The following is a 27,491-nucleotide window of genomic DNA, read 5'->3' as shown; positions in this document are numbered from 1 at the left end:
TAGAACATTTTGAGGATCTGAGGGCCCATGCCAAACAATTTCAAGCTCCTGAGTGGGAAGAGGCGCTGCCATCCCTTCTTCACGACTGTACGTGCATGGACAATTTCATATGTTTAGTGATTTGGAATCAAAGGAACTTGAAGCTCTCAACCCGCTCCACTACAGCCATGTCGATGTGGTTTTGGGTGTGCTCGCCCCCCACCCCCTTTCTTGGTCTTACTGACGTTGAGGGAGAGGTTGTTGTTCCGGCTCCACACTGCCAGGTCACTGACCTCCTCCCTGTAGGCTGTCTCATCATCACTGGTGATCAGGCCTACCGCACCGTGTGTGAGCGAGAGTGTGAGTGTTAGAACACAGCACAATATTTGCACACAGATGATGAGTAAAACTCCATCAATACTCAGCAGATGACAAATCTGGCGTGAAGAAAACATCCTAATGCCACAGCTACAGTATCGTGATTAACGTTCTCCTTGCACTTTCAAGTGCTTCTCTCAAAAAGTTGTTGACAAAATATGTCTTGGAAAGTAGGGGGTTATTTTCTGGCAATGTTTTTCAACTCCCTTGTAGACCAGTTTTCATACGCCAAGAATTGCCTGATTTCTTGGGTCTTAGAAAGTGTTTGTTGCATTGATACCTTATTTTCTGTTGTGAGGCGCTACATTCCCTCTTCACCTGTCAAAATACAAAGAGCAAATTACTTGTTTGTTTGTTCTTTCATGTTTCCATCAAATAGCAAGTGTTCCTTCTTTGTCAGTCAGGGCAGACACGTTGATAGAAGCAATTTTCTGTTAAATGATATTCGAGGCAAATGAAGGGATAGTAACAAACAATCTATGTAACTCAATAGGTACTCAGCTGTCCAGCAACATTAATACTGCAGGTGATTCAGTTCACCACAATAACTTTGGTCCAATGTTTACTGGTCATTTCATAGTCTGTGATTGCACAGGGAAATATTGACACAATTCCTGCATGTTATTTACCAAGCAGGGTTGGATATATAGGGAAACCTCAGGAATTGTTATACAGAGAGGAGTTATACAGCTAGTTCTTCTAGATCAAGTTAGCAGGTAGGAGGTAGCTACATCATTAAAGGTAGTGAGGGCGCTGTGTAACCTTTCCTGAAGTCCACGCAGTTGTTTTTGAAGTCTATAAAATGTATCTGGCTTATGGCTACAGATTCAAGAGTGCTAATTGACTTTTGGAAATGATGTTGACCTCCTCAGCTCCATTTAAACATGAGTGGTGCGTGTTGATTTGGAGGCCTCTAGTTAATTAGATTGTAGAGAGTGTGAAGAGAGTTCTGAAATGCAGCCCCAAATTCTAACCCTTGACCTCTGTAGCCAAGTAAGACTGAGTCATCAGCACAAATTGCGATAAGAGTCTGTTGGAGTCTATGGAAAGTTATTCATTAAGATTGAGTGTGTCTGTCAATCAAGATCAAAAGTGTCTACCAGGAACACAACAGGCTGAAGGTTAGATGCTAAGCTATTCATGTATTGCTATTGATGTGTTCAATAATAACCAAAATGGTCAGGAAACCAGACAGAAATTGGCCTTGCCATATTCATTGGACAGACATATTGTACTTATATTGAATGGCATTTGGCTTCCAATCATTACCACCAAGGAACTGCTATTGAAAAGGGTGTGAATGGGAAGACGTCTCATGGACGTTTCTCATAATGTCTCTCCAATACATATAATGCTCTCTGTCTATGTTTGAGCAGTATATGAAGTAATGTAAAATACAATTATAAGGAAGAAAATAACACTGACTCAAATAAGTTGTTACAACATGCTGAAGTGTCATTTTATGAGACGATGACTCGTTCTCCCCTTGTCTGTGTCTTGTGTTTTGTGTTGCCCTCCAGGGAAATGTGATGAAGCGTTGGCCACACCACTCTCTCACACAGCTTTTACCAGCTCTTCTGTGTACTCCAGTGGATATGGGGCTGGATACGCAAAGCTCAACAGGAGAGGAGGTATTAACAACTGAAACCCTAAGCTTTTATTCTGATCATCTCTGGTGATTATTTTAAGCCGGAGTCTCATTCACTTCACTCACATATTGTTTGCCACATAGGAGCAGAGGATACTGATGTTTCTAAACTCAGCGAAAAAAGAAACGTCCTCTCACTGTCAACTGCATTTATTTTCAGCAAACTTACGTGTAAATATTTGTATGAACATAACAAGATTCAACAACTGAGACGTAAACTGAACAAGTTCCACAGACATGTGACTAACAGAAATTGAATAATGTGTCCCTGAACAAAGGGGGGTCAAAATCAAAAGTAACAGTCAGTATCTGGTGTGGCCACCAGCTGCATTAAGTACTCCAGTGCATCTCCTCCTCATGGACTGCACCATATTTGCCAGTTTTTGCTGTGAGATGTTACCCTACTCTTCCACCGAGGCACCTGCAAGTTCCCGGACATTTCTGGGGGGAATGGCCCTAGCCCTCACCCACCGATCCAACAGATCCCAGACGTGCTCAATGGGATTGAGATCCGGGCTCTTCGTTGGCCATGGCAGAACACTGACATTCCTGTCTTGCAGGAAATCACGCACAGAACGAGCAGTATGGCTGGTGGCATTGTGATGCTGGAGGGTCATGTCAGGATGAGCCTGCAGGAAGGGTACCACATGAGGGAGGAGGATGTCTTCCCTGTAACGCACAGCATTGAGATTGCCTGCAATGACAACAAGCTCAGTCCGATGATGCTGTGACAAACCGCCCCAGACCATGACGGACCCTCCACCTCCAAATCGATCCCACTCCAGAGGCCTCGGTGTAATGCTCATTCCTTCGATGCTAAACCTAAATCAGACCATCACCCCTGGTGAGACAAAACCGCAACTCGTCAGTGAAGAGCACTTTTTGCCAGTCCTGTCTGGTCCAGTGACGGTGGGTTTGTGCCTACAGGCAACGTTGTTGCCGGTGATGTCTGGTGAGGACCTGCCGATTGCGGACAGTCTGAGCACTGATGGAGGGACTGTGCATTCCTGGTGTAACTCGGGCAGTTGTTGTTGCCATCCTGTACCTGTCCCGCAGGTGTGATGTTCAGATGTACCGATCCTGTGCAGGTGTTGTTACACGTGGTCTGCCACTGCGAGGACAATCAGCTGTCCGTCCTGTCTCCCTGTAGGGCTGTCTTAGGCGTCTCACAGTACCGACATTGCAATTTATAGACCTGGCCACATCTGCAGTCCTCATGCCTCCTTTCAGCATGCCTAAGGCACGTTCACGCAGATGAGCAGGGACCCAGGGCATCTTTCTTTTGGTGTTTTTCAGAGTCAGTAGAAAGGCCTTATCTTGGTATCATATAGGAGGCCGTTCACCCCGCTGTCATCCAGAGGGCGAGGTCAGTACAGGTGCATCAAAGCTGGGACCTAAAGACTGAAGAACAGCTTCTATCTTAAGGCCATCAGACTGTTAAACAGCCGTCACTAACATTGAGTGGCTGCTGCCAACATACTGACTCAAATCTCTAGCCACTTTAATAATTAAAAATTGGATGTAATAAATGTATCACTAGCTACTTTAAACAATGCCACTTTATTTAATGTTTACATACCCTACATTACTCATCTCATATGTATATACTGTACTCTATACCATCTACTGCATCTTCCCTATGCCGTTCGGCCATCGCTCATCCATATATTTTTATGTACATTTTCTTATTCATTCCTTTACACTTGTGTGTATAAGGTAGTTTTTGTGAAATTGTTAGATTACTTGTTAGATATTACTGCATGGTTGGAACTAGAACCACAAGCATTTCGCTACACTCCTATTAACATCTGCTAACCATGTGTATGTGACAAATCAAATTTGATTTAATTTGATTTAGTGTCCTAAGTTTTCATAACTGTGACCTTAATTGCCTACCGTCTGTAAGCTGTTAGTGTCTTAATGACCGTTCCACAGGTGCATGTTCATTAGTTGTTTATGGTTCATTGACCAAGCATGGGACCCTTTACAATGAAGATATGTGAAATGATTTGGATTTTTACAAATTATCTTTGAAAGATAGGGTCCTGAAAAAGGGACATTTCTTTTTTTGCTGAGTTTATGTTAAATAGTTTAAGATTTGTGTGTGGAAGACACATGCAAATAAAATGATTTTCAAGTAGGTTAGAGTTGGCTATACAAGGTTATGGAGCTGGTTTAATTGTCTCTCTCAACCCTAGGTGCTGGAGGCTGGTCTCCTGTGGACACTGATCATTACCAGTGGCTGCAGGTGGACCTGGGAACCAGGAAGCAGGTCACCTCCATCGCCACACAGGGCAGGTACAGCAGCTCTGATTGGACAATGCAATACAGACTCCTGTACAGTGACACAGGAAGGAACTGGAGACCATATCTGCAAGATGGCAACATATGGGTGAGTTAATGATTTGTTTTAGTTTAAAGAGAGAGTCGCATCTGTCCTTTCAAATGAGTCCATTAGACATTGATGATGTATCAAAGAGGTACACTACATGGCCAAAAGTGTGTGGACACCCCTTCAAATTAGTGGATTTGGCTATTTCAGCCACACCCGCTGCTGACAGGTGAATAAAACCGAGCACACATCCATGCAATTCCCATAGTCAAACATTGGTAGTAGAATGGCCTTACGGAAGAGCTCAGTGACTTTCAACGTGGCACCGTCATAGAATGCCACCTTTCTAACAGATCCGTTCGTCAAGTTTCTGCCCTGCTAGAGCTGCCCTGGTCAACTGTAAGTGCTATTCTTGTGAAGTGAAAATGTCTTGGAGCAACAACGGCTCAGCCACGGTAAGCCGCACAATATCACAGAACGGGACCTCCAAGTGCTGAAGCGCGTAGCGTGTAAGAATCGTCTGTCCTTGGTTGCAACACTCACTACCGAGTTCCAAACTGCCTCTGGAAGTAACATCAGCACAATAACTGTTCATCGGGAGCTTCATGAAATGGGTTTCCATGGCCGAGCAGCCTAAGATCACTATGCGCAATGCCAAGCTCCGGCTGGAGTGGTGTAAAGCTCACTGCCATTGAACTCTGGAGGAGTGGAAACGCGTCCTCTGGAGTGATGAATCACGCTTCACCATCTGGCAGTCCGAAGGACAAATCTGGGTTTGGTAGATGCTAGGAGAAAGCAAACTGCCTCAATGCATATTGCCAACCGTAAGGTTTGGTGGCAGAGGAATAATAGTCTGGGTCTGTTTTTCATGGTTCGGGCTAGGCCCCCCTCCCTAAATCTATAGCGTACAATGACATTCTAGACGATTCTGTGCGTCCAACTTTGTGGCAACAGTTTGGGTAAGGCCCTTTTCTGTTTCAGCATGACAATGCCCCTGTGCACAAAGCAAGGTCCATATGGAAATGGTTTGTCGAGATCGGTGTGGAAGAACTTGACTGGTCTGCACAGAGCCCTGATCTCAACTCCATCAAACACCTTTGGGATGAATTGAAACGCAGAGTGCAAGCCAGGCCTAATCGCCCAACATCACTCCGCAACCTCACTAATGCTCTTGTGGCTGAATTAAAGCAAGTCCACATACTGTTGTCCATGTAGTGTACCTACTCAATAAAAAATGAAAAGCTAGGCTTCAGGATATGGAACCTAAATATCCTGTTTTTGTTTGCTTGCCCAGGCATTTTCTGGCAACTCCAACAGTGAGAGTGTGGTCCGCCATGATCTACAGCATGCAGTCATAACACGCTACGTGCGCATCATCCCACTGGAGTGGAGCGAAGAGGGGAGGATTGGCCTGCGAGTGGAGGTCTATGGCTGTTCTTACTGTGAGTGAATAGCAAACATCCATGCACAATCTCATGCTACTGTATTAGTTTATTGCAATCCTTTATTAACCAGAGAAATGGAACATGGAATCTCTGAACAAGGAACAAGGAATCTCTTTGAAAAGTGACTTTATTGCGTGCAGTTCGGATCATTTCTGTATGACGAAAATATTAGAATAATCAGGTGTTGGCCAAAATGGGCTTAATTAATATGTAAGACTGAAGGTTTAATTATCTTGGTATCATATGTCATATTTGTCAGGGGAGCGTATTAATATGCTCAGTAAAATACATTAATTGAGTTGAAATAATTAGATTACTGCTCTCCATGCCAACAGCCAAATGCACAGCTACAGGTTTTTGATAGAGTAGGAGATAGAGAACAGCTAGTTTACCTTGGCTGGTTTCTGTTGTTACCATGTACCACAGAAAAACAAGCTTGACTGATCAATTCCCTCCTTCAAAGCGTGCGTATGCCACGCTTTAAAAAGTCCCCAGCCACACAGCCCTTTGCTGTATCCATCCTATTCTGTATTACACGCTGTTGAATCTGATAGACAGGAAAAGCTGACCGTGAGAAACTTGTTTGCCCTCGTCCTTGACCAGTCCAGTTCTCCGTGGCACTTGTCCTTACTTACTGCATATACTCCATCCACAACCCTAAGATTGAACAGCAAATAGATGTAACCGAGCAGGGCCCTCTCCTGCCACCTCACCGATAGGGCTGGCTTACAGGACTGTCAGTGTTCTGAGCCCCCTGACCGGTTAAATCAGGGTAAAAAGATGAAAGCCCTTTGAAAGGAGAGAGTTGCCGCAGGGTGATATCACAATGCCGCCATGCTGCTGTCTAGGCACGTAAGCTGGCACATCTCAACAGACAGAATAGTCTTTGCAGCCAGGGTTATATGTCTTAGAGCATTTGAGTCATTTCTCCCTCAGTTGTTCTGTTCCTCCAATTATAAACAGAGAAATACGTATAAGCTGCCTCACTTTTTTACATCGCTTGTGATTGCAGTAGGTGATTTCTAAAGGACTTGTTTTTTCTTCTTAACACCCCTCTAACACATCCTGTGAATAGCCTTGACATATGACAGTAGAGGTACAGTAATTGAGGGAATATTAAGCTCTGTATCCGTTATCACCATTCGGTGACCTCAGGGGCGGATGTGATCAACTTCGAAGGCCAGGGTGTGATCTCCTACCGCTTCAAGATGAAGAAGATGAAGATTTTGAAGGATGTCATCTCCCTGAAGTTTAAGACCACAGCCAGTAACGGTGTGCTCCTGCACGGGGAAGGACAGCAAGGAGACTATATCAGCCTGGAGCTGAAGAGATCCAAACTACTGCTCATGATCAACCTGGGTAATGGACCATTTCCAATCCTGTCTATGGGATAGCTGTGTGCATCCAAAATGGCACCCTATTCCATATTTAGTCCTCTACTTTTGACCAAATGCAGTGCACGATATAAGGAACAGGGTGCTCTTTGGGACGCACACCTAGTGTACTATAATCGCTGATAATTTAGCTTCTTATGGTGGCTACTTAGGTCAGTTGATAAAACTTGATAAAATTCCTGAGTATTTCCTAATATGATTGGCCCTTATGCATTATGCATTATACTTCTATTTCTTTTTGATGGATTTGAATATTGGTTGTTGTCAACAAGATAATTATTTATCACAGTAGCACTATTTTTATCTCACTATGTCAGCCTGTTGTTTATAGGAACATTTTCCCCTTAAGCATTTTCTTAATAAAGTTGATCTGTTTATGACTTGTAAACTTCAGGCAGCAATCAGTACGGCTCCATCCTCGGACACACCTCTGTGACAAGCGGAAGTTTATTGGATGATGACCACTGGCACTCCGTAATTATCGAGCGTTATCGACGGAATGTCAACTTTACCCTGGATCGCCACACACAGCACTTCCGCACCAACGGGGAATTTGATCATCTTGACCTGGACTACGAGGTAGGCTACAGTTATGTTGGATATTGTCTTAGTGATTCCTCCCATCGCATCCCTCCCTATCAGGGTTGTGGTCATTTCAATTTCAATTCCAGTCAAATCAGGAAGTACACTGAAATTCCAATACTCTTCAATGTTTTTCAATGAGGAAAAATGGGGAATTGAAATTTGGTTTACTTTCTGAATTGACTGGAATTGGAATGGAATTGACCCCAACCCTGGTTTATATATACATTTTGCAATATATACATTTTGTAATGTACATATCGTCTTAGTTCATTTCTTAATCCCTTCCTATAGAGTTGTATGTGTTGTCTATGTTCCTCTCTTCGCATCCCTCCCTACATTATGTAGTTGTATTGTATATCTCGAAATTATTGACACCATTGATAAAGATGCAAAAATGACTATAAAATAAATACTTCAAATACTGAGCTATATTTTATGCTCTGAAAATGTATATTATTTTATAATAATACAGCTGCTCAAGAGAAGGTATTTTGTTTAACAAGTAATTATTGACATCCCTGTTTTCAATACCTTTCAATACTTCACCTTGCGAGGATAATGGCATTGAGCCTTTTTCTAAAATGTTTTATGAGTTGGAGAACACATTGGGAGGGATATTAGACCATTTCTCCTTACAGAATCCTTCCAGATCCTTGATATCTTTTGTTTGTGCTTACGGACTGCCCTGTTCAATTCAAACCACAGGTTTTCAAAGGGTTTCAAGTCTGGAGACTGAATTAGCCATTGCAAAATGTTGATTTTATGGCCAATTAACCATTTCTTTGTGGATTTTGATGTGTGCTTGGGGCTATTACATTGCTTTAAGATCCACTTGAGGCCAAGTTTCAGCCTCCTATTAGAGGCAACCAGCTTTTTGGCTTAAATGTCCTGGTACTGGGTAAAGATCATGATGCTGTTGACCTTAACAAGGGCCCCAGGATAATAGTTACAACTGAAGACACTTTACATAATATATACCGGATGTGATTAAGTACTATCTATCCAGATGTAATATATATCAAATACATATATTTTTGCTATGTAACTACTGTGTAAAAAAAAGTGCAATGTGTGTAGAATGTACACTACCACTCAAAGGTTTGGGTCCACTTAGAAATGTCCTTGTTTTTGAAAGACAGTCATTTTTTTGTCCATTAAAATAACATAAAATTGATCAGAAATACAGTGTAGACATTGTTAATGTTGTAAATGACTATTATAGATGGAAATGGCAGATCTTTTAAATGGAATATCTACATAGGCGCACAGAGGCCCGTTATCAGCAACAATCACTCCTGTGTTCCAATGGCACGTTGTGTTAGCTAATCCAAGTTTATAATTTTACAAGGCTAATTGATCATTAGAAAACCCTTTTGCAGTTATATTAGCACAGCTGAAAACTGTTGTGCTGATTTGGATTAGCTAACACCACATGCCATTGGAACACAGGAGTGATGGTTGCTGATAATGGGCCTCTGTAAGCCTATGTAGATATTCCATTTAAAAATTAACAATGTCTACGCTGTATTTCTGATCAATTTGATGTTATTTTAATGGACAAAAATGTGATTTTCTTTCAAAAACAAGGACATTTCTAAGTGACCCCAAACTTTTGAACGGTAGTGTAAATGTAACAAAAAAGAAAAAGCTGTAAAAACCAAGTTATTTTTGTCCTCCAAAGAGGGGGGTCGTGGATGGAAGCAAAATAGACCCGTAACATCAAAGATCCTCCACCATATTTTACAGTAGATATGGGGTTCTTTTCTGCTCATATATTCTAATTTCGACACCAAACCCACCACTGGTTTGCACGGCTAAAGAAATCTACTTTCTTGTCATCCAACGAATGTAAACGGCTGGAGTTTGCTAAACGGCATTGGCATGGATTGGAACTGGTGCTTTGGTCTGATGTCATGATAGAGCTCTTTGGCCAAAAACCTGGTTGCCTCTGCCAGGCTGAAACTTGGCCACAAGTAGATCTTCCAGCAAACAAGAGCCCCAAGCACACATCAAAAACCACAAAGAAGTGGTTAATTGGCCACAAAATCAACATTTTGCATTGGCCATCTCAGGCTCCGTAATGATCTAAGATCCCTCCCAATGTGTTTTCCAACTCGTTAAACATTTTAGAAAACGTCTCAGTGCCATTATCCTCGTAAGGTGCGGTTTTGAAAGTTATTAAAACAGGGTTGTCAGTCATTTTGATCCCTACCTTTTGGAGGGAAAAAAGTATTACATAAAATAATATACTTTTGCAATTTCTTTGGCATAAACTATAGCTCAGTGTTTGAATTAGTTTTTTTACAGTCGTTTTTGCTAAACTTCATAAAGGGTATCAATAATTTCGGACCACACTGTATATTGCTTATTCTCTTCATCCCTACATATGTATTGTATATTGTCCTGGTTCATTTCCTCACATCCCACCCTATCTCTATGAGAGTTCCTGTGAGTCATGTTACTCGGAAGTCTGTGTGAAGATGTGTTAGTTCACGGATGCTAAGTCAGAGCAAGCCCTCTGTACTGCGGCTCCCCTGTGATTACAGAACTTAACTTTTAGGTTTGTCTGTGTAATTATCAGTGTGCGATACTGAAGGAAATTACTTTGCCTCCGCAAGGAAGGAGAGGGAAAAAAACACAACACCATACACTCATTATAAAGGGGAGATTAATGCAATCAGGCACAAGTGAAAACCAATATATTCCCTGAAGGGATATATGCTGCTGTATTGATTTGATTCAAAGCGACAAATGGCTCTGAGATGTGGCTCCTGCTGCCGAGCCTCTTCAACTAAAACTTGACCCCATTTCCTCTTCTCCTTCCTGTGTCCTCCAGATCAGCTTTGGAGGCATGCCTGTCTCTGCCAAGCCCAGCTCGGGAGGCAGGGAGAACTTTGTTGGTTGCATGGAGGGCATCACCTACAACGGAGATAACATTACCAACCTGGTCAAGAGAAAGAAAATTGATACTTCAAGTTTTGTAAGAACATTTCTGTCATTTTTTGTATACCTGAGTGTCATCTTTACTACTTGGTTTGTGATTCACTAGTATACCTTGAAAACATAAACGTTAGGAACAGCCATGTATTTGTGATTACCTATTTGGAAAGGCCAGTGACACAACACCTCACTGCAATACAATTCAATATAATTTGCCTTTTTCACTGAGGCGCTAATAAAACAGGCTTTAGTGCATCTATAAATCACACTCCTAGAAAAAAAAGGTGATATCTAGAACCTAAAATGGTTCTTTGGCTGTCCCCATAGGAGACCCCTTTGAAGAACCATTTTTGGTTCCATGTAGAACTCTTTTGGGTTCCGTGAAGAACCCTTTCCACAGAGGGTTCTACATGGAACCCAAAGGGGTTCTACTTGAAACCAAAAAGGGTTATCCTATAGGGACAGCCGACCCTTTTTCTATGAGTGCAGAAGTGAAGAAACTCTTACCTTGTGGTGATGATGTCGGAAAACAAATACATTTCTTAGAAGTAATATGCTGAATAAAAGAGTATTCCATGCAATGGGATTGAACCCAATAAATGTGTCAAGCTTCAGAAGCCCTCAGCATAGGGTTTAAAGCAATTACTGCTCTGTTGTCAATGGTGTGTGATGGTGTGTGAGCCATTACTGCACTAAAGTATGGATTTAACCATTGTTATTGATTTCACTTCTTATGTGCCTCTTAGCCCTGTTTTTTTCTGTGAGTAAATGGGTTTACCAAACTGTGGGATATCCACAAAGTTTCTTGGTGTTGGATTGCATGCTTTGCTTTCAGCACAAGTAGAGGGAGAAAGATCAGCTTTGATGAGGAGAGCAGATGAAAACGGTTTTAGTCAAGTGCTGTATGATGAGTGTTTTTCTGTGTTGGAAATAATGCAGGCGCTTGCATTTTCCAATGCATTAAACCCCAACATTTACATCGAAAAAGCACTTTAGGTTTTCTGATGTATCTCTTATGCAAAATATATGCTAACCAGAGGAGGCTGCTGGAAAGAGTTATAGGAGGGTGGGCTCATTGTAATGGCTGGAATGGAATAAATGGCTCATTACAATGAGCCTGTCCTCCTATAGATCCCCCCCACCAGCCTCCACTGATGCTAACTATATTTATATGGTTGTGCTAATGTCGTGAGTTTAAATCAAGAGGGAAAGCTGCCTTAACTTGTATAACTGTTTGCTGTCATACTTTCTATCCCCCTTACAGAGGAACCTGACGTTCTCCTGCAGCGAGACGCACTCCTTCCCTGTGTTCTTCAACGCCACCAGCTTCCTGCATCTCCCGGGGCTGCAGGACAGCGACACCCTGTCGGTCAGCCTGTCCTTCCGGACGTGGAACCCCAGCGGCCTGCTCTTCTACACGGCCTTGGCTGATGGCGTGGTGGAGGTGGGCCTCACAGAGGGAAAAGTCACCGTCTACATCAACGTCGCCCAGAAGAAAAACACACGTATAGACATCTCCTCAGGTATGGTCTAGTTAGTACGGCCATGCTGGCTAATGCACTGAAGTAGACGTGTTCATTTAGACCAAAGACCCTCCCTTCATTAATTCATTCTCTCTATCAATTTGGGGAGGCCCTCCCCATGAGGGTCTTCCGTAGCTGAAGCTCAGTCTGTTAGGCCCTGTGTTCTCAGTCTTTCTCAGAATTTCAAGTTGTTTTTCTGATGTTTCAGTAATTGCAGTTGTTTGCTCATCACCCACCTTGACTGATTCATAAAGCCATATTGTTCTGTCTGTGGTCTCTGTTCAGGTTCGGGGCTCAACGACGGCCAGTGGCACAACGTCTACCTCCATGCTCTGGAGAACTACGCCATGCTGACCATTGATGGTGACGAGGCATCCACTGTCAGAACGGTCATTCCCATTCAGATCAGAACAGGGGGACAATACTACTTTGGAGGTACTTACAGAGATGGCTTATAACAGAGCCATATACAGTACATGTATCTCTGTACCGGTATATGGCTCTGTTGTATAATGTATAAGCCCTTGTTATGGGCTTTGGCACATACTTATTCATTATTACATTTCCCTTAATTCAGTCTGACAAACACTATTGTGATTTGTTGATTGCACATGTTTTGTTGTGTGTTTGATGGCAGGCTTTGTCATTAAATCCTCTTTGTTACTTTTGATTGGTTGCCTTTTTGTTGTCTTTGTGTTTTGATTGCCTTTGAAGTACTGTAGTTGCCTTTAAGAGGGCGTATTAAATATTGAATGAAAGCTCCATAATATTTTAAACCAAAACACAATGCTCATATAATTAATGTTGCTTAATACCTGAACTGTGTCTCGAAACTTTACTTTTCAAACAGAAAGCGCAGTCTTGACCATATGAAAAACGTTTGTACCTTTTTCCTGTTGTCCTCCTGTAGGCTACTTCCTGCGTACCAACACGCCCCCTGCCCAGCGCTCTTTCCAGGGCTGTATGCAGCTGATCCACGTGGACGACCAGCTCGCTGACCTGGTGGCTGTAGAGCAAGGCAACATGGGAACCTTTGAGAATGTCAGCCTGGATATGTGTGCCATCATAGACAGGTAATATTGTATACCATTTATACCATTCCCTTGCTTAGCTGACTTATTCAAACCAGACTTTTTTCTTTGCTGTTGATCATGAAAGTAAAAGTATAAATGCGTGCTATACCCTATACCTGAGGGGCTACCTATAACCTTACCTGAGGGGCTACGCATGCTGCTTGGGCATGCGTCGCACTGTCTATTCAAAAAGGCAGCACGGGTCCCACCAACTGCACCATCGTGTGGACCGAGAGGCTTTGTCTCTCAGTGAGAGGTGAGTATCGGGTATAAGTATGAAGACCAAGCAGGCGTCTCACACAGAGAAAATGAAAAGGAAAATGCCACACACTGCTGTTCATGCTCCCAGGTGATTTTATTGATACGTTTCGACCCCTTAGGTCTCACACAGGGACACAGCGAGAGGCTGGGATCAGCGGATCACACAAGGCTTTGGTATAGGATGTCTTAGTGTGCAATCTCTGTGTTCCTGCTGGTAAATGCACGCGTACACAAGCACACAGCCACACAGGCGCACATCCCCAAAGCTAAGCTCATTAAAACCATGAAGTGGAAAAGCACTGCTCCTCCTGAGATATGGAAATGCAATTTCACCGAAAGGTTACTCAAAATATGGATATGCGCTAACATTCTTATCCGGATAAACTAATTAAATTCATTCTCACAGTATGTGGGTTCACTCCAACACATGGTTCTGGTTCATAAATGGAATCTTATCTCTGTTTCTTATTCTCCGCTAGTGATTAGGAGTCAAACTGTAGATCCCATTAATCCAACCTTATGTTCCGGAATTGTTAACGACACCATTTGAAATGTCAGATTAAGACATTTTCAGAAAAGTTAAAGACAGTCATGCGGATTTGTTTTCATCTTGAAGTTGGAATCCGTTGCGGTGAAACTGCCACGTCTGTTTACGATATTACAAAGACATTACTTCAAACAACAAACACTGTTTGAGACAATCATTGCACATCACTGCACATGCAATAGAACAGCAGAGTGTGAATATATATATATATATTACGTTGCTCAATGCTCATATCCTCCTTTTCAAAAACAAAAACAAATCAATAATAAAAGAGCCTGTGACGCTGTTTCGCCTAATGCGGATCTCAGCTTTACCATCAGACGTCAAATCAAACTTGATTATTATTCTAGGGAGATTTGTGTAGTATGTATGTATGATAGATCCATTTATGGTTGAATACTCTTGATGTGTGGTTCATTTGGCTTATGTATTTGTCACGTTCTGACCTTAATTCTTTTGTTATGTCTTTGTTTTAGTATGGTCAGGGCGTGAGTTGGATGGGTTGTCTATGTTAGTTTTTCTATGATTTGCTATTTCTGTGTTTGGCCTGGTATGGTTCTCAATCAGAGGCAGCTGTCAATCGTTGTCCCTGATTGAGAACCATATTTAGGGAGCCTGTTTTCTATTGTGTTTCGTGGGTGATTATTTTCTGTTCTGTGTTTTATTTCACCGTTCAGGACTGTTTTGTTTGTCGTGTTTTGTTGTTTTGTTCGAGTATTCATTTTCATTAAAAGGCATAATGAATACTTACCACTCTGCACCTTGGTCCTCCTCTCTTTCTCCCAACGACGAATGTTACAGAATCACCCACCACCCAAGGACCAAGCAGCGTGGTAAGGAGCAGCACTATCTGGAGGAGGTTACAACATGGGACGAAATAGAGAGGTGGTCGGTCGACCCAGGGAGAGTGCCGGAGCCCGCCTGGGATTCTCTGGAACAATGTGAGGAGGGATACCGGAGAATGGAGTTGGCACGGCGGTCAAGGAAGACCGAGAGGCAGCCCCAAAAATGTATTGGGGGGGGCACACGGGGAGTGTGGCTAAGTTAGGTAGGAGACCTGAGCCAACTCCCCGTGCTTACCGTGGAGAGAGGTGGACCGGGCAGGCACAGTGTTATGCCGTGAGGCGCACGGTGTCCCCGGTGAATAGGCATAGCCCGGTGCGGTATATAGCAGCGCCTCGTATCGGCCGGGCTAGAGTGGGCATCGAGCCAGGTGCCATGAAGCCGGCTCAGCGCATCTGGTCTCCAGTGCGTCTCCTTGGGCCGGGGTACATGGCACCAGCCCTACGCATGGTGTCCCCTGTTCGCCAGCACAGCCCAGTGCGGGCTATTCCACCTCGCCGCACTGGCCTGGCTACGGGGAGCATTCAGCCAGGTAGGGTTGGGCAGGCTCGGTGCTCGAGGGCTCCAGTGCACCATCACGGTCCGGTCTATACGGTGCCACCTCCATGCACCAGCCCTCCGGTGGCAGCCTCCCGCACCAGGCTGTCTCTGTTCCTCCCTACAGGTGCTCCCGCCTGTCCAGCGCTGCCAGAGTCTCCCTCCAGTCCGGATCTGCCAGAGTCTCCCTCCAGTCCGGATCTGCCAGAGTCTCCCTCCAGTCCGGATCTGCCAGAGTCTCCCTCCAGTCCGGATCTGCCAGAGTCTCCCTCCAGTCCGGATCTGCCAGAGTCTCCCTCCTGTCCGGATCTGCCAGAGTCTCCCGCCTGTCCTGAGCTGCCAGAGTCTCCCGTCTGTCCTGAGCTGCCAGAGTCTCCCGTCTGTCCTGAGCTGCCAGAGTCTCCCGTCTGTCCTGAGCTGCCAGAGTCTCCCGTCTGTCCTGAGCTGCCAGAATCACCCGTCAGTCAGGAGCTGCCAGATCCGCCCGTCAGTCAGGAGCTGCCAGAGCCACCCGTCAGTCAGGAGCTGCCAGAGCCGTCCGTCAGCCAGGATCTGCCAGAGCCGTCCGTCAGTCAGGAGCTGCCAGAGCCGTCCGTCAGTCAGGAGCTGCCAGAGCCGTCTGTCACGGCGTTGCTGCCAGAGTCTCCCGCCTGTCCGGTGCTGCCGGACTCTCCCGCCTGTCCGGTGCTGCCGGAGTCTCCCGCCTGTCCGGTGCTGCCGGAGTCTCCCGTCTGTCTGGTGCTGCCGGAGTCTCCCGTCTGTCCGGTGCTGCCGGAGTCTCCCGTCCATTCGGGACCCGTGGCTATGGTCCCCAGTCCGAGGTCAGCGGCGAGGGTCACCGCTCTAAAGAGGCCACGGAGGCGGGCTAAGAGCCGGACAAGGACTATGGTGGAGTGGGGTCCACGTCCCGCGCCAGAGCCGCCACCGCGGACAGACACCCACCCAGACCCTCCCCTACAGGTTCAGGTTTTGCGGCCGGAGTCCGCACCTTGGGGGGGGGGGGGGGGTACTGTCACGTTGTGACCTTAGTTCTTTTGCTATGTCTTTGTTTTAGTATGATCAGGGCGTGAGTTGGGTGTGTTGTCTATGTTAGTTTTTCTATGATTAGCTATTTCTGTGTTTGGCCTGGTATAGTTCTCAATCAGAGGCAGCTGTCAATCGTTGTCCCTGATTGAGAACCATATTTAGGGAGCCTGTTTTCTATTGTGTTTCGTGGGTGATTATTTTCTGTTCTGTGTTTTATTTCACCGTTCAGGACTGTTTCGTTTATCGTGTTTTGTTGTTTTGTTCGAGTATTCGTTTTCATTAAAAGTCATAATTAAATATTTACCACTCTGCATCTTGGTCCTCCTCTCTTTCTCCCAACGACGAACCATACAGTATTATGTTAACGCTAATCCGATACACCAGAATTTTTCTCGCATTAAATAAAAATAAATGCATATTTACAGAATTGTGGTGATGATATCCTCAGTCTAAATAATGCTACCAGGGGGAATTCACCTACCTTCAATTGGAACTTCATGTTACTACAGCCCTTTGATCACACCAGCAGGTTTAATGCTTTTAACGTTGGGCGTCTGGGGAGACACTGTGACCGACACATAGGTGTAGGGCAGGGGTGTCAAAGTCAAATGGACGGAGGGCCAAATAAAAAAATCAGCTACAAGACGAGGGCCGGACTGTTCGAATGTTCATTGAAAAAATTTTAAATGACGCATATAGTCTAGTGAACCTAATTGAACCTACTGAAAACCTAACAAATATATTACAATATGATCAGATAAATAAAGCAATATTTTCTTATGGCTCTGTCAGTAATCTTTAATTTTCAACAGACACAAAAGACAAATTTCCTTTATATAAATATCCCCATAACATGAACATTAAATGAAAGAAACCGGTATTCAAGGCACCATCAGTAGACTATATTTTCTATTTTAGCAAAAGTGGGCTAAATTTACTTCAAAGAAAAAACAATAATAGCAATTTTCTATCATCCACTCAACTGAAATATTTTTAAAATATAATTGGATTGAAATACAAAAAAATAAAGTGCAAAAATCTATTAATCAAAAACAACACTTTGTTTAAGGAGAAGTAACATGCAGTGAAAACAAATATTAAATTTTAACTTTTAAACTTGAACTGAGTAAAAACTCTAAATATGTGATTGCACAGTAATGTTCACTTGTTTGAGGTTGAGGGTGATACTTGGTGGTGTCCCATCTTTTCCACAAGTTCATCAATGTTCGGGGTAAGGCTCTGAGCTGAAGAAATCCTCAGAATTGAGTGGAGGTGTTCAGCAGTAAGTCGACTTCTGTGTGATGTTTTGTTCAGGTTCATCAAAGAAAACAGTTGTTCACACAGGTATGTGCTGCCAAACATAGACAACGTTTGAGCAGCCTGGATGCGCAGCTGGGGCATTGTGCCGGGAGGAAACGGGCGAACTCCGCAGCACCCACTGCCGCATATTTTGCCCTCAGTGCATCATTGCATTGGAGGTCAATCAACTCCATTTGGAGGTTTGGTGGTGAGCTTTCCACGTCAACAGCAAATGGGTTACCGAGCAGTTCCAACCTGCTTTTTTGTGCTTCAAAGTCAGCAAATCGGCGTCGAAAGTCAGCGGCAAGCATACCTATTTTATCAGCCAACTGTGTGCTCGGGAACGCACTGGTAGAGAGCTTCTCTTTCATGGTCTGGCAGCTGGGAAAGTGGCTCAAATTTTCTTTCCGCATCTGCGTCTCCCACAGAGTCAGTTTGGTTTTAAATGCCTTCACTGTACTGTACATATCAGAGATGACACGATCCCGACCCTGCAGCTGCAAGTTTATTGCATTCAGATGACTCGTAATGTCACACAGAAAAGCCATTTCACACAGAAACATTTCGTCTCGGAGTTGTGTTGTGTCTTTCCCTTTGCTGTCCAAGAACAGACAAATCTCCTCACGAAGCTCGAAACATCTTTGAAGCACCTTTCCCTGGCTTAGCCATCGCACCTCTGTGTGATAAGGCAAATCACCATGCTCCGTTTCTAACTCCGTCAGAAATGCCTTGAACTGGCGGTGATTCAAACCTTTGGCTCTGATAAAGTTAACTGTGCGCGTGATGATGCTCATTACATGCTCCATTTTCAAGGCTTTACCGCACAACGCTTCCTGGTGTATGATACAATGATAAGCTGTCAGCTCACCTGTCGCGTTTTCCTCTTGCATCTTTTCCCGTATCTTCGCCACCAGTCCGCTCCTGTGTCCACACATCGCAGGTGCTCCGTCGGTTGTCAAACCCACGAGTTTTTCCCAAGGCAGCTCCATCTCATTTACACATCTTGACACCTCTTCATACAAATCATGCCCCGTAGTTGTGCCATGCATAGGACGTAAAGCCAAAAACTCCTCTGTCACGCTTAGGTTGGAGTCCACTCCGCGGATGAAAATTGACAACTGGGCAATGTCAGAAATGTCGGTGCTCTCATCCACAGCCAAGGAATATGCAATAAAATCTTTTCCCTTTTTCACAAGCTGCTCTTTTAGATTGATGGACAACTGGTCTACTCTCTCGGCAATGGTGTTTCTGCTCAGACTCACATTTAAAAAGAGTTGCCTTTTTCTGGGCAAACTTCGTCACAAACTTTAATCATGCAGTTTTTGATGAAATCCCCCTCCGTAAATGGCCGGGCTGATTTAGCGATCTCTTCTGCCAAAATAAAACTGGCCTTGACAGCAGCCTGGCCTTGTGATTTGGCTTTTTTGAACAGAGCCTGTCGAGATTTGAGGCCTCGTTTTAATTCCTCTGCCTTTTGTAGCCTTTGTTCCATGTCCATATTCTTGTTTTTGTCCGCGTGTTTCGTTTCATAATGTCGTCTCAGATTATACTCTTTCAGTACCGCCACACTTTCTCCACACAGAAGACACACAGGTTTTCCAGCTACCTTCGTGAACATATACTCCGACTCCCACCTTGTTTGAAACCCCCGGTTCTCAGTATCCACCTTCCGTTTTGCCATTTTTGATGGGTATCTGAAAGTTAATTTTACTGTGATGCTGACGACTGCTGTGCCAATAAATATTGAAATGAAGCAGCCTACTGCTCGGTGCTTCACCTTTGCATTGTGGGAAATGTAGTATTGGTGCGTGTAAAAGATCTGCGGGCTGCCGGCTTGCTGCGGGCCGGTTCTAATAATAAATCAAGATCATCCCAGGGGCCGTAAAAAACCTTCTTGCGGGCCGGATGTGGCCCGCGGGCCTTGACTCTGACATATGTGGTGTAGGGGGTCCCTGACCTGGAAATGAACTAGTACAGTGATAAAGTGATAGACCCTACCATTCACCACACTGTGGTATCAAATATAAAGTACCAGGCAAAGGTTTGGACACACCGACTCATTCCAGGTATTTTGTACTATTTTCTACATTGTAGAATAATAGTGAATATATCAAAACTATGAAATCCCACATATGGAATCATGTAGTAACCAAAAAAGTGTTAAACAAACAAAAATACACTTTATATTTGTCACAGCCGTCAAAAGAAGTGGACCAAGGTGCAGCGTGGTGAGCGTACATTTTCCTTTTTATTTCAAAATGTCACCAAACAAAAAACAAACTAAAAAACAACCCTGAAGCTTACAGGGCATTAGTGCCACAAACAAAGTTAAATACCCACAAAGACAGGTGGGATAAAGGGCTGCCTAAGTATGGTTCCCAATCAGAGACAACGATAGACAGCTGTCCCTGATTGAGAACCATACCCGGCCAAAACAAATAAATACAAATATAGAAAATAGAACATAGAATGCCCACCCCAAATCACACCCTGACCTAAACAAATTGACAAATATGACGGCTCTCTAAGGTCAGGGTGTGACAATATTTGAGATTTTTCAAAGTAGCCACCCTTTGCCTTGGTGACAGCTTTGCACATTCTTGGTATTCAGCCAGCTTCATGAGTTAGTCACCTGGAATGCATTTAAATGAACAGGTGTGCCTTGTTAGAAGTTAATTTGTGGAATTGCTTTCCTTAATGCATTTGGGCCTATCAGTTGTGTTGTGACAAGGTAGAGGTGGTATACAGAAGATAGCTCTATTTGGTAAAAGACCAAGTCCATATTATGTCAAGAACAGCTCAAATAAGCAAAGAGAAAGGACAGTCCATCATTTTTTTAAGACATGAAAGTCAGTCAATACGGAAAATTTCAAGAACTTTATACGTTTCTTCAAGTGCCGTCGCAAGAACCATCCAGCGCTATGATGAAACTAGCTCTCATGAAGACCGCCACAGGAAAGGAAGACCCAGAGTTCATTAGAGTTAACAGCACCTCAGATTTCAGCCCAAATAAATGCTTCACAGAGTTCAAGTAACAGACAGTAACAGATCTCAACATGAACTGTTCAGATGAGACTTTGTGAATCAGGCCTTCAGGGTCTAATTTTTGCGAAAGAAAACACTAGTAAAGGACACCAATAAGAATAAGAGACTTGCTTGTGCCAAGAAACATGAGCAATGGACATTAGACCGGTGGAAATCTGTCCAATTTGTTCCATCCGCAGTGCTTTTTTGAAATGCAGAGTAGGTGAACGGAGGATCTCTGCATGTGTGGTTCCCACCATGAAGCATGGAGGAGGAGGTGTGATGGTGTGGGGGTGCTTTGCTGGTGACGCTGTCTGTGATTTATTTAGAATTCAAGGCACATTTAACCAGCATGGCTACCACATCATTCTGCAGCGATACGCCATCCCATGTGGTTTGCGCTCAGTGGGATTATCATTTGTTTTTCAACAGGACAATGACCCAACAGACCTCCAGGCTGTGGAACGGCTATTTGACCTGGAATGAGAGTGATGGAGTGCTGTATCAGATGACCTGGTGTAACGTCTGCTTCCAACTCACACTCTCCAACACATAGATCCCCTGAACCCAGCTCACTCTCCAGATCCCAATCACCTGAATTCTGATCACCTGTTCACACACCTGTATTCCATTTACATACAGTATTTAGTTCAGTTCTTTGCACCCCATCATTGTGAGGTATTGTTTGTTTTTGTACATATACTATTCGAAGCTCTGTTTATTTCTATGTTAGTCCTCACGTGTATCGTAGTTTTTGGCCATCCTCACTAACGAAGCCGTTTTGCCTATTCCCTACCTGTACTTTTGCCTATCAAATTTCCTGTCATCAACCTCTTGCCTGATCTCCTGGACTACGATATTAGCCTTTTCCTTGCCTGTACTGTTACTTTTTTGGAGTCCCTTTGTATTACCTTCTGCCTGCCCCTGGACACATCTACCTGCTTCCTCCTGTGGTCCTTTACTAATAAACACCTGTTGCACCCTGCGCTTGAAACCAGCACTCTGTCCCCCATCGTACTCATTAGACCTTCTGCCAAAGTCGATGCCTCTCCTTGTTCGGGCGGTGCTCGGCGGTCGACGTCGCCGGTCTTCTAGCCATCGCCAATCCATTTTTCATTTTCCATTTGTCTTGTCTTGTTTTCCCACACACCTGGTTCTCATTTCCCTCATTATGTGTTGTGTATTTAACCCTCTGTTTCCCTCATGTCTTTGTGTGGTATTGTTTATTCTGTTTCATGTATTGCGTACATTAGTCTGTTGCACTGGGTTATGTTAACCCGCATTGTTATTTCGTGTTCACTTTACCGTGTGCTTTTGGTTCGCCAAAATAAAAGGCTCCGTTGGCTACACCATATCTGCTCTCCTGCACCTGACTCCTTTACAACTATTTACGCATACCTGACACCTGGCCTCCACAATCACCCGACCTCAACCCAGTTGAGATTGTTTGGGATGAGTTGGACCGCAGAGTGAAGAATCAAGAATATAAAAAATATTTTGATTTGTTTAACACTTTTTTGGTTACTTCGTGATTCCATATGTGTTATTTCCTAGTTTTGATGTCTTCACTATTATTCTACAATGTGGAAAAAAGTAAAAAATAAAGAAAAACCCTTGAATGAGTAGGTGTGTCCAAACTTTTGACTGGTACTGTACATGGAAAAAAAGGTCACAAACCTCCTCACAGCTCTGTGGGTTGGCTGATTACTGTCACGACACAGAGACACCACAGTGATATTTAACCCCAGTTGTCTCACTAAGGTCAGCGTATTTCAATTAGACAGCACTTCTTCGCCATGTGAATATGATTTGAAGAAGTACCAAATGTATGCAGCCTCAAATTAATTTGTTTTTGAGGGTAGATGATATTTGCAGGATGCACACTACGAAAGTTATTATCCCTACAATATTTTCTGTCCCATCTGTACAGATGTAGGATCTTAATTTGATCACTCTGTTGTAGGAGAATGTGTAATGTATTTGAGGTTTAAAAAGGCTTCTGATGTTTGTCATTTATTTTTTTAAATTTCATACTTAATTTTCCCTTATGAAAAATGTATCAACCCCTACAAAATTGTTCATTAATTATAATCCACATAAGAATTCACATTTCCTGTTGCTGCAGGATTATTTTCCTGCTGTAGCAGACTGGCTCAAATTATGATCCTACATCTGTAGTTTCACAAATGTCAAAGTAGTTCAATTATCGGTCACTTCTGCTACTTCATCATGTGATCTACCCCCCCCCCCCCCAGATGTGTCCCTAACCACTGTGAACATGGAGGCCGCTGCACTCAGACCTGGGACAGTTTCAGGTGCTCCTGCAATGGGACAGGCTACACTGGGGCTACATGCCATACCTGTAAGTATCCTCCTCCTCAGCCTATCAAGACATCTTCATACAGTATATGGACATCTTCATCTATGATCTCTCATTATTCATACCCTCAGGGACCCATCTGAAACATCAGTTACATTTTTGCACATTCACCTCACTGACATTAAAACCACATGGGGAAACTCCTGGATTTATAATGATGAATAAGTAATTCTGCTGTAATGTAAACTCCATAATACATGTGGTTTCCTCTCTCGCGTGTGAATTCCTCCTCTCCAGCCGTGTATGAACAGTCCTGTGAGGAATACAAACATCTTGGTAAAACATCTGGCACGTACTGGATCGACCCTGATGGGAGTGGTCCCGTAGGCCCCTTCAAAGTCAACTGCAACATGACTGGTAAGAGTACAGTACCTCCCAAGCCTACCAAACAGAAAATCCACTTAACCATTATGGCATCAGATGATTTTGTCCCATCCGAGCAGGCAAATCTGGTTGAAATTATATCATTATAACCAGAATACAACAAAATCTGGTGTTTGGTTGTAATTTGGGGTGGCAGGTAACCTAGACCTTAGAGAGGCGGGCCAGCAACTGGAGGATTTTCTGTGGACTGCAAGGAAAATGGATCAATAAAGTATTGTTCTTCATCTGGTTGTAGTAACGTCATGGCAACCAGTTTTGACCACTGGGATAGCTGACCTACATTTTGTTCCTCTCCTGTAAATATTGGTCACGCTGACTGGTTTTTGATGGTGTTGTTGACTATGTTGCAGAGGACAAGGTGTGGACTACAGTGAGAAACAACCTGTCTCCCCAGACCTCAGTGAGTGGCTCAGACTTGGAGAGGAAGGCTTTGCTGCAGCTCAACTACAACATGTCCACAGAGCAGGTGACCTTACTACCTTATGACCCTATGACATCATCACCCATTCATGATGGAACCAGCTCAATGGAAAAGAAACATGGATTTAATGGGCAGGTTTAACGGACACAAAGTCTAGTTTTGGACTGAGAACCATGCTCAATGGAGAAACTCCATGGTTATTTTTTTGTGTCGAGAAACCAGCCCTATGTGTATTTTAAAAGTTACTGTCGAAGGCATTAGCTAGCTACATTGTTTATTAAAGATGTTCTCTCAGTGTATTTTCACTCAGCTCTGCTACGATCCCTCAATTACTAAATGTTATGCATTCTGCTTTGCTCAAGCCCTGTTTTCTCTCCCTGTGACAGGTGACAGCCATCACGAGCAGTGCAGAGTACTGTGAACAGCATGTAGCCTACGCCTGTCGAATGTCTCGACTGCTCAATAACCCAGGTAAAGAGGACTTTGTGTGTTTTTTGGTGTTTGTATGTGTTTTTGTGTGCTCATATGTATATCTGAGAAAAGGATCTGTTTCTAAAGGGAAATACTATTATTTCCAACAAAGACACACTAATTTATGCATTTGCAGAAATAATATGCCAAGAATATGCCGTCTTCTCTTTTCCCTTCCCAGTGTTTGTTTTTGATGAATGTTCATTTAAGTGTTGTCAGATTGTATAGCAGATGGTTATTAGCATTTGGGCGACAAATCTAGAATATTCTTATCTATTTTATTTGGCAAGTGTTTCACAAGATGAGAAGGCAAGCAGGCGTACATTAGATAGCGTCACAGTAGTTGTCATCCCTTGTCATTACTCACAGAAGAGAGCCAAGCGCTTATTGCAGTGGCTCTCTTCCCATCTCATGGAAAAGAGGAATACTATCTGTGGCAACTGGAACTGTTTCATTCCCTCAAGCCAACTACAGGAAATATTACAACTGAAATTCCATGACAGCCACAGAAACCCAAAGGCTCTTCAGTGTCTTCCAACAATCTAGTGTTGTTTTGTTTGCTGTTTTTTTTTTTTACCTTGGTTTCATCTCATCTGGTGCTATCAAGTGACAGCCGTTCCCCCTGAGGGTCTATAGAGTTCTGAGGTTATCAGAAGCATGACATCATTTTCTGGAATTTTTCAAGCTGTTTAAAGGCACAATCAACTTAGTGTATGTAAACTTCTGACCCACTGGAATTGCGATACCGTGAACTGTATGACCAGCATAACAAGTTTTCATCAAATCCTTTGGATGTGTTAGGATCTGAGACAATGGTCGGACTGACTGGAGATGTTGACAGATAAAACCCACACATCATTCGCGTTCTGGTGAGCTCTGTACACCTCGCAGCTCGACAGCTGTTTAGCATGGTGAAAGGGAGCGTGTTGGTTGGCAGCATCAGTGCGCTGAAAGAGATGAGGAGTCACACATTACTGGTCAGAAGACTGCCTGGCCATACTATTTCTCCCTCATTTAGTAGTCTTATTGTGTTGGCCCCAGTGGTGCACATTCAACCAGTATTGAGGAATAGAAGCCTACTCTACCTGACATTATCCCCTTGCTGGTGTGCCTCTCCCCTCTCACTCAACAGGGGGACGCTTGGCCTCCAGGCCCTGAGCCTGTCTCCCTCTCATCACCATTAATACCCTGAATTATTGATTATTTTGGGGCAGCAGGGTAGCCTAGTGGTTAGAGCGTTGGACTAGTAACCGGAAGGTTGCATGTTCAAACCCCCAAGCTGACAAGGTACAAATCTGTCGTTCTGCCCCTGAACAGGCAGTTAACCCACTGTTCCTAGGCCGTCATTGAAAATAAGAATTTGTTCTTAACTGACTTGCCTAGTTAAATAAAAGTTAAATAAATATCCAGGGAGTTCACACTGCTCCCCCCAATCTTGCTCCACTCTCTCTATCCAGCCTCCTCTCTCCATCCAACCCCCTTTCGCTGTGTGTGTGTGTGTGTGTGTGTGTGTGTGTGTGTGTGTGTGTGTGTGTGTGTGTGTCCTTCCTCTCTCTCTCTCCATATCCCACTCTCTCCCATGCATGTGGGGACCTGTGTGGAACATAGGTACCTCGCAGGAAACAACCAGTGTAACAGCCTTTGTTCTTTCCCTGGAGCCTCACCACCTCACTATGTGTCCCCCTGGCTATTACTGAAACAATTTTGGGAGATATCTAGGAAGGCGTGTGTGATGAACAGACCACCCCAGCTGCTATAAACCGCAGACGCATTATCCTTCCAATATTATTTCCCCATTGATGTAAACACTGCATAAATGTTTCACCGTCCCCTTTGATAATGTACTACAAACCTATTATTATTTTTCATTCAATTATTATTTGTCATTCACTGGAGGGCAATTTTTGCCAGGTGCTGCTGATAAGTAACAATGACAAGATGGAAAGTGTCTAATCGTTTGGCTGTAATTAAATAACACATAACACTCTTGTCTTTTGAAAATTACTGTAAACATTGTTTTTTTTATTTTTTATGTTTTCCCACTGCTTATTGTTATGGCAGACATGACCATTGTCTGATTATTCAGAAAATATGAAAATATTTCAAACGCATAATTCACATTGTAAACAGCAAAACACAAGAGTGCTTTTAAAAGTTTCTAGAGATGATGCAGGAGTCAGGACACAACACAAGGATGGTGGAGATGTTGAAGAAGAACAAACGCCCTGGGGAGTGTTTGCCTTGATAAATGATCTTGTTTGTCCATCTATAGAACAGACATTTCCACTTGATGTGATTCCTCACACCAGTTATTTTCCCATTCCCTAGAGCGAGTCATTTTTTATTACCTGGAGTGCTGAATAAGACTATCTGTCTGTGCTGCTGTTGGTGCGGGGGTGAAACGGGGTGAATAGCTGATTAATAGACCACATAGCTTCTCTCAATCAATAAAAAGTAAAGTGTCAAACGAGTGAGGGAAACGGATCATCTGGTAACGCTTGTACTGTACATAAGGATCTATACATACTGTAGGCTTGTAATATAGCCGTTTTATGGCGTCTGACCTATTCATACAATATGCATCAATAGACCCATCTCAACTTCAATGCTATTTGCCATGAAAGATTGACATCAACAAAGGTAGCATTGTGTTATTTGTATGCCAGTAGAAGAGTAAATGAAACAGCTTAGACTATGGTCATTTGTTTAGATATACACAAATAATGTAGCATCATGCTTATGTATTGAGTATTTTGTTGTTTTGGTATATTCTGTGCTGATTCATGTTGTTATTTTGCAGCTGGGTCCCCATTCACATGGTGGGTTGGCAGGGCCAATGAGAGGCATTATTACTGGGGTGGTTCAGGACCAGGGATCCAGAAGTGTGCCTGTGGAATCGAAAGGAACTGCACCGACCCCAAGTACTACTGCAACTGTGACGCTGACCAAACGCGGTGGTGAGTGACTCCACTCTGAACAACACTAGAGATGAAATGCTACC

The 27,491-nt window shown here is 43.6% G+C and overlaps 1 protein-coding gene across 1 annotated transcript in view; it reads left to right on the top strand.

Annotated features, from left to right (window-relative positions):
- LOC115103043 (contactin-associated protein-like 2) overlaps positions 1-27,491 on the top strand; it is a 66,587-nt gene that overhangs the window by 11,344 nt on the left and 27,752 nt on the right. The window contains exons 2-15 of the mRNA XM_065005719.1: positions 1,878-1,988; positions 4,204-4,397; positions 5,632-5,779; positions 6,938-7,141; positions 7,571-7,755; positions 10,598-10,741; positions 11,966-12,224; positions 12,510-12,659; positions 13,135-13,297; positions 23,090-23,196; positions 23,452-23,571; positions 23,949-24,069; positions 24,411-24,490; positions 27,291-27,447. Of these exons, the coding sequence (XP_064861791.1) occupies positions 1,878-1,988; positions 4,204-4,397; positions 5,632-5,779; positions 6,938-7,141; positions 7,571-7,755; positions 10,598-10,741; positions 11,966-12,224; positions 12,510-12,659; positions 13,135-13,297; positions 23,090-23,196; positions 23,452-23,571; positions 23,949-24,069; positions 24,411-24,490; positions 27,291-27,447 (2,143 nt within the window). The remainder of the gene's footprint in view (positions 1-1,877; positions 1,989-4,203; positions 4,398-5,631; positions 5,780-6,937; positions 7,142-7,570; positions 7,756-10,597; positions 10,742-11,965; positions 12,225-12,509; positions 12,660-13,134; positions 13,298-23,089; positions 23,197-23,451; positions 23,572-23,948; positions 24,070-24,410; positions 24,491-27,290; positions 27,448-27,491) is intronic.

This window comes from Oncorhynchus nerka, linkage group LG20 (genome assembly GCF_034236695.1).
Source record: "Oncorhynchus nerka isolate Pitt River linkage group LG20, Oner_Uvic_2.0, whole genome shotgun sequence".
In the NCBI taxonomy this organism is placed as follows: Eukaryota; Metazoa; Chordata; class Actinopteri; order Salmoniformes; family Salmonidae; genus Oncorhynchus; species Oncorhynchus nerka.
The sequence above is the reverse complement of the archived record's forward strand: the minus strand, read 5'-3'. Positions and strand labels throughout refer to the sequence as shown.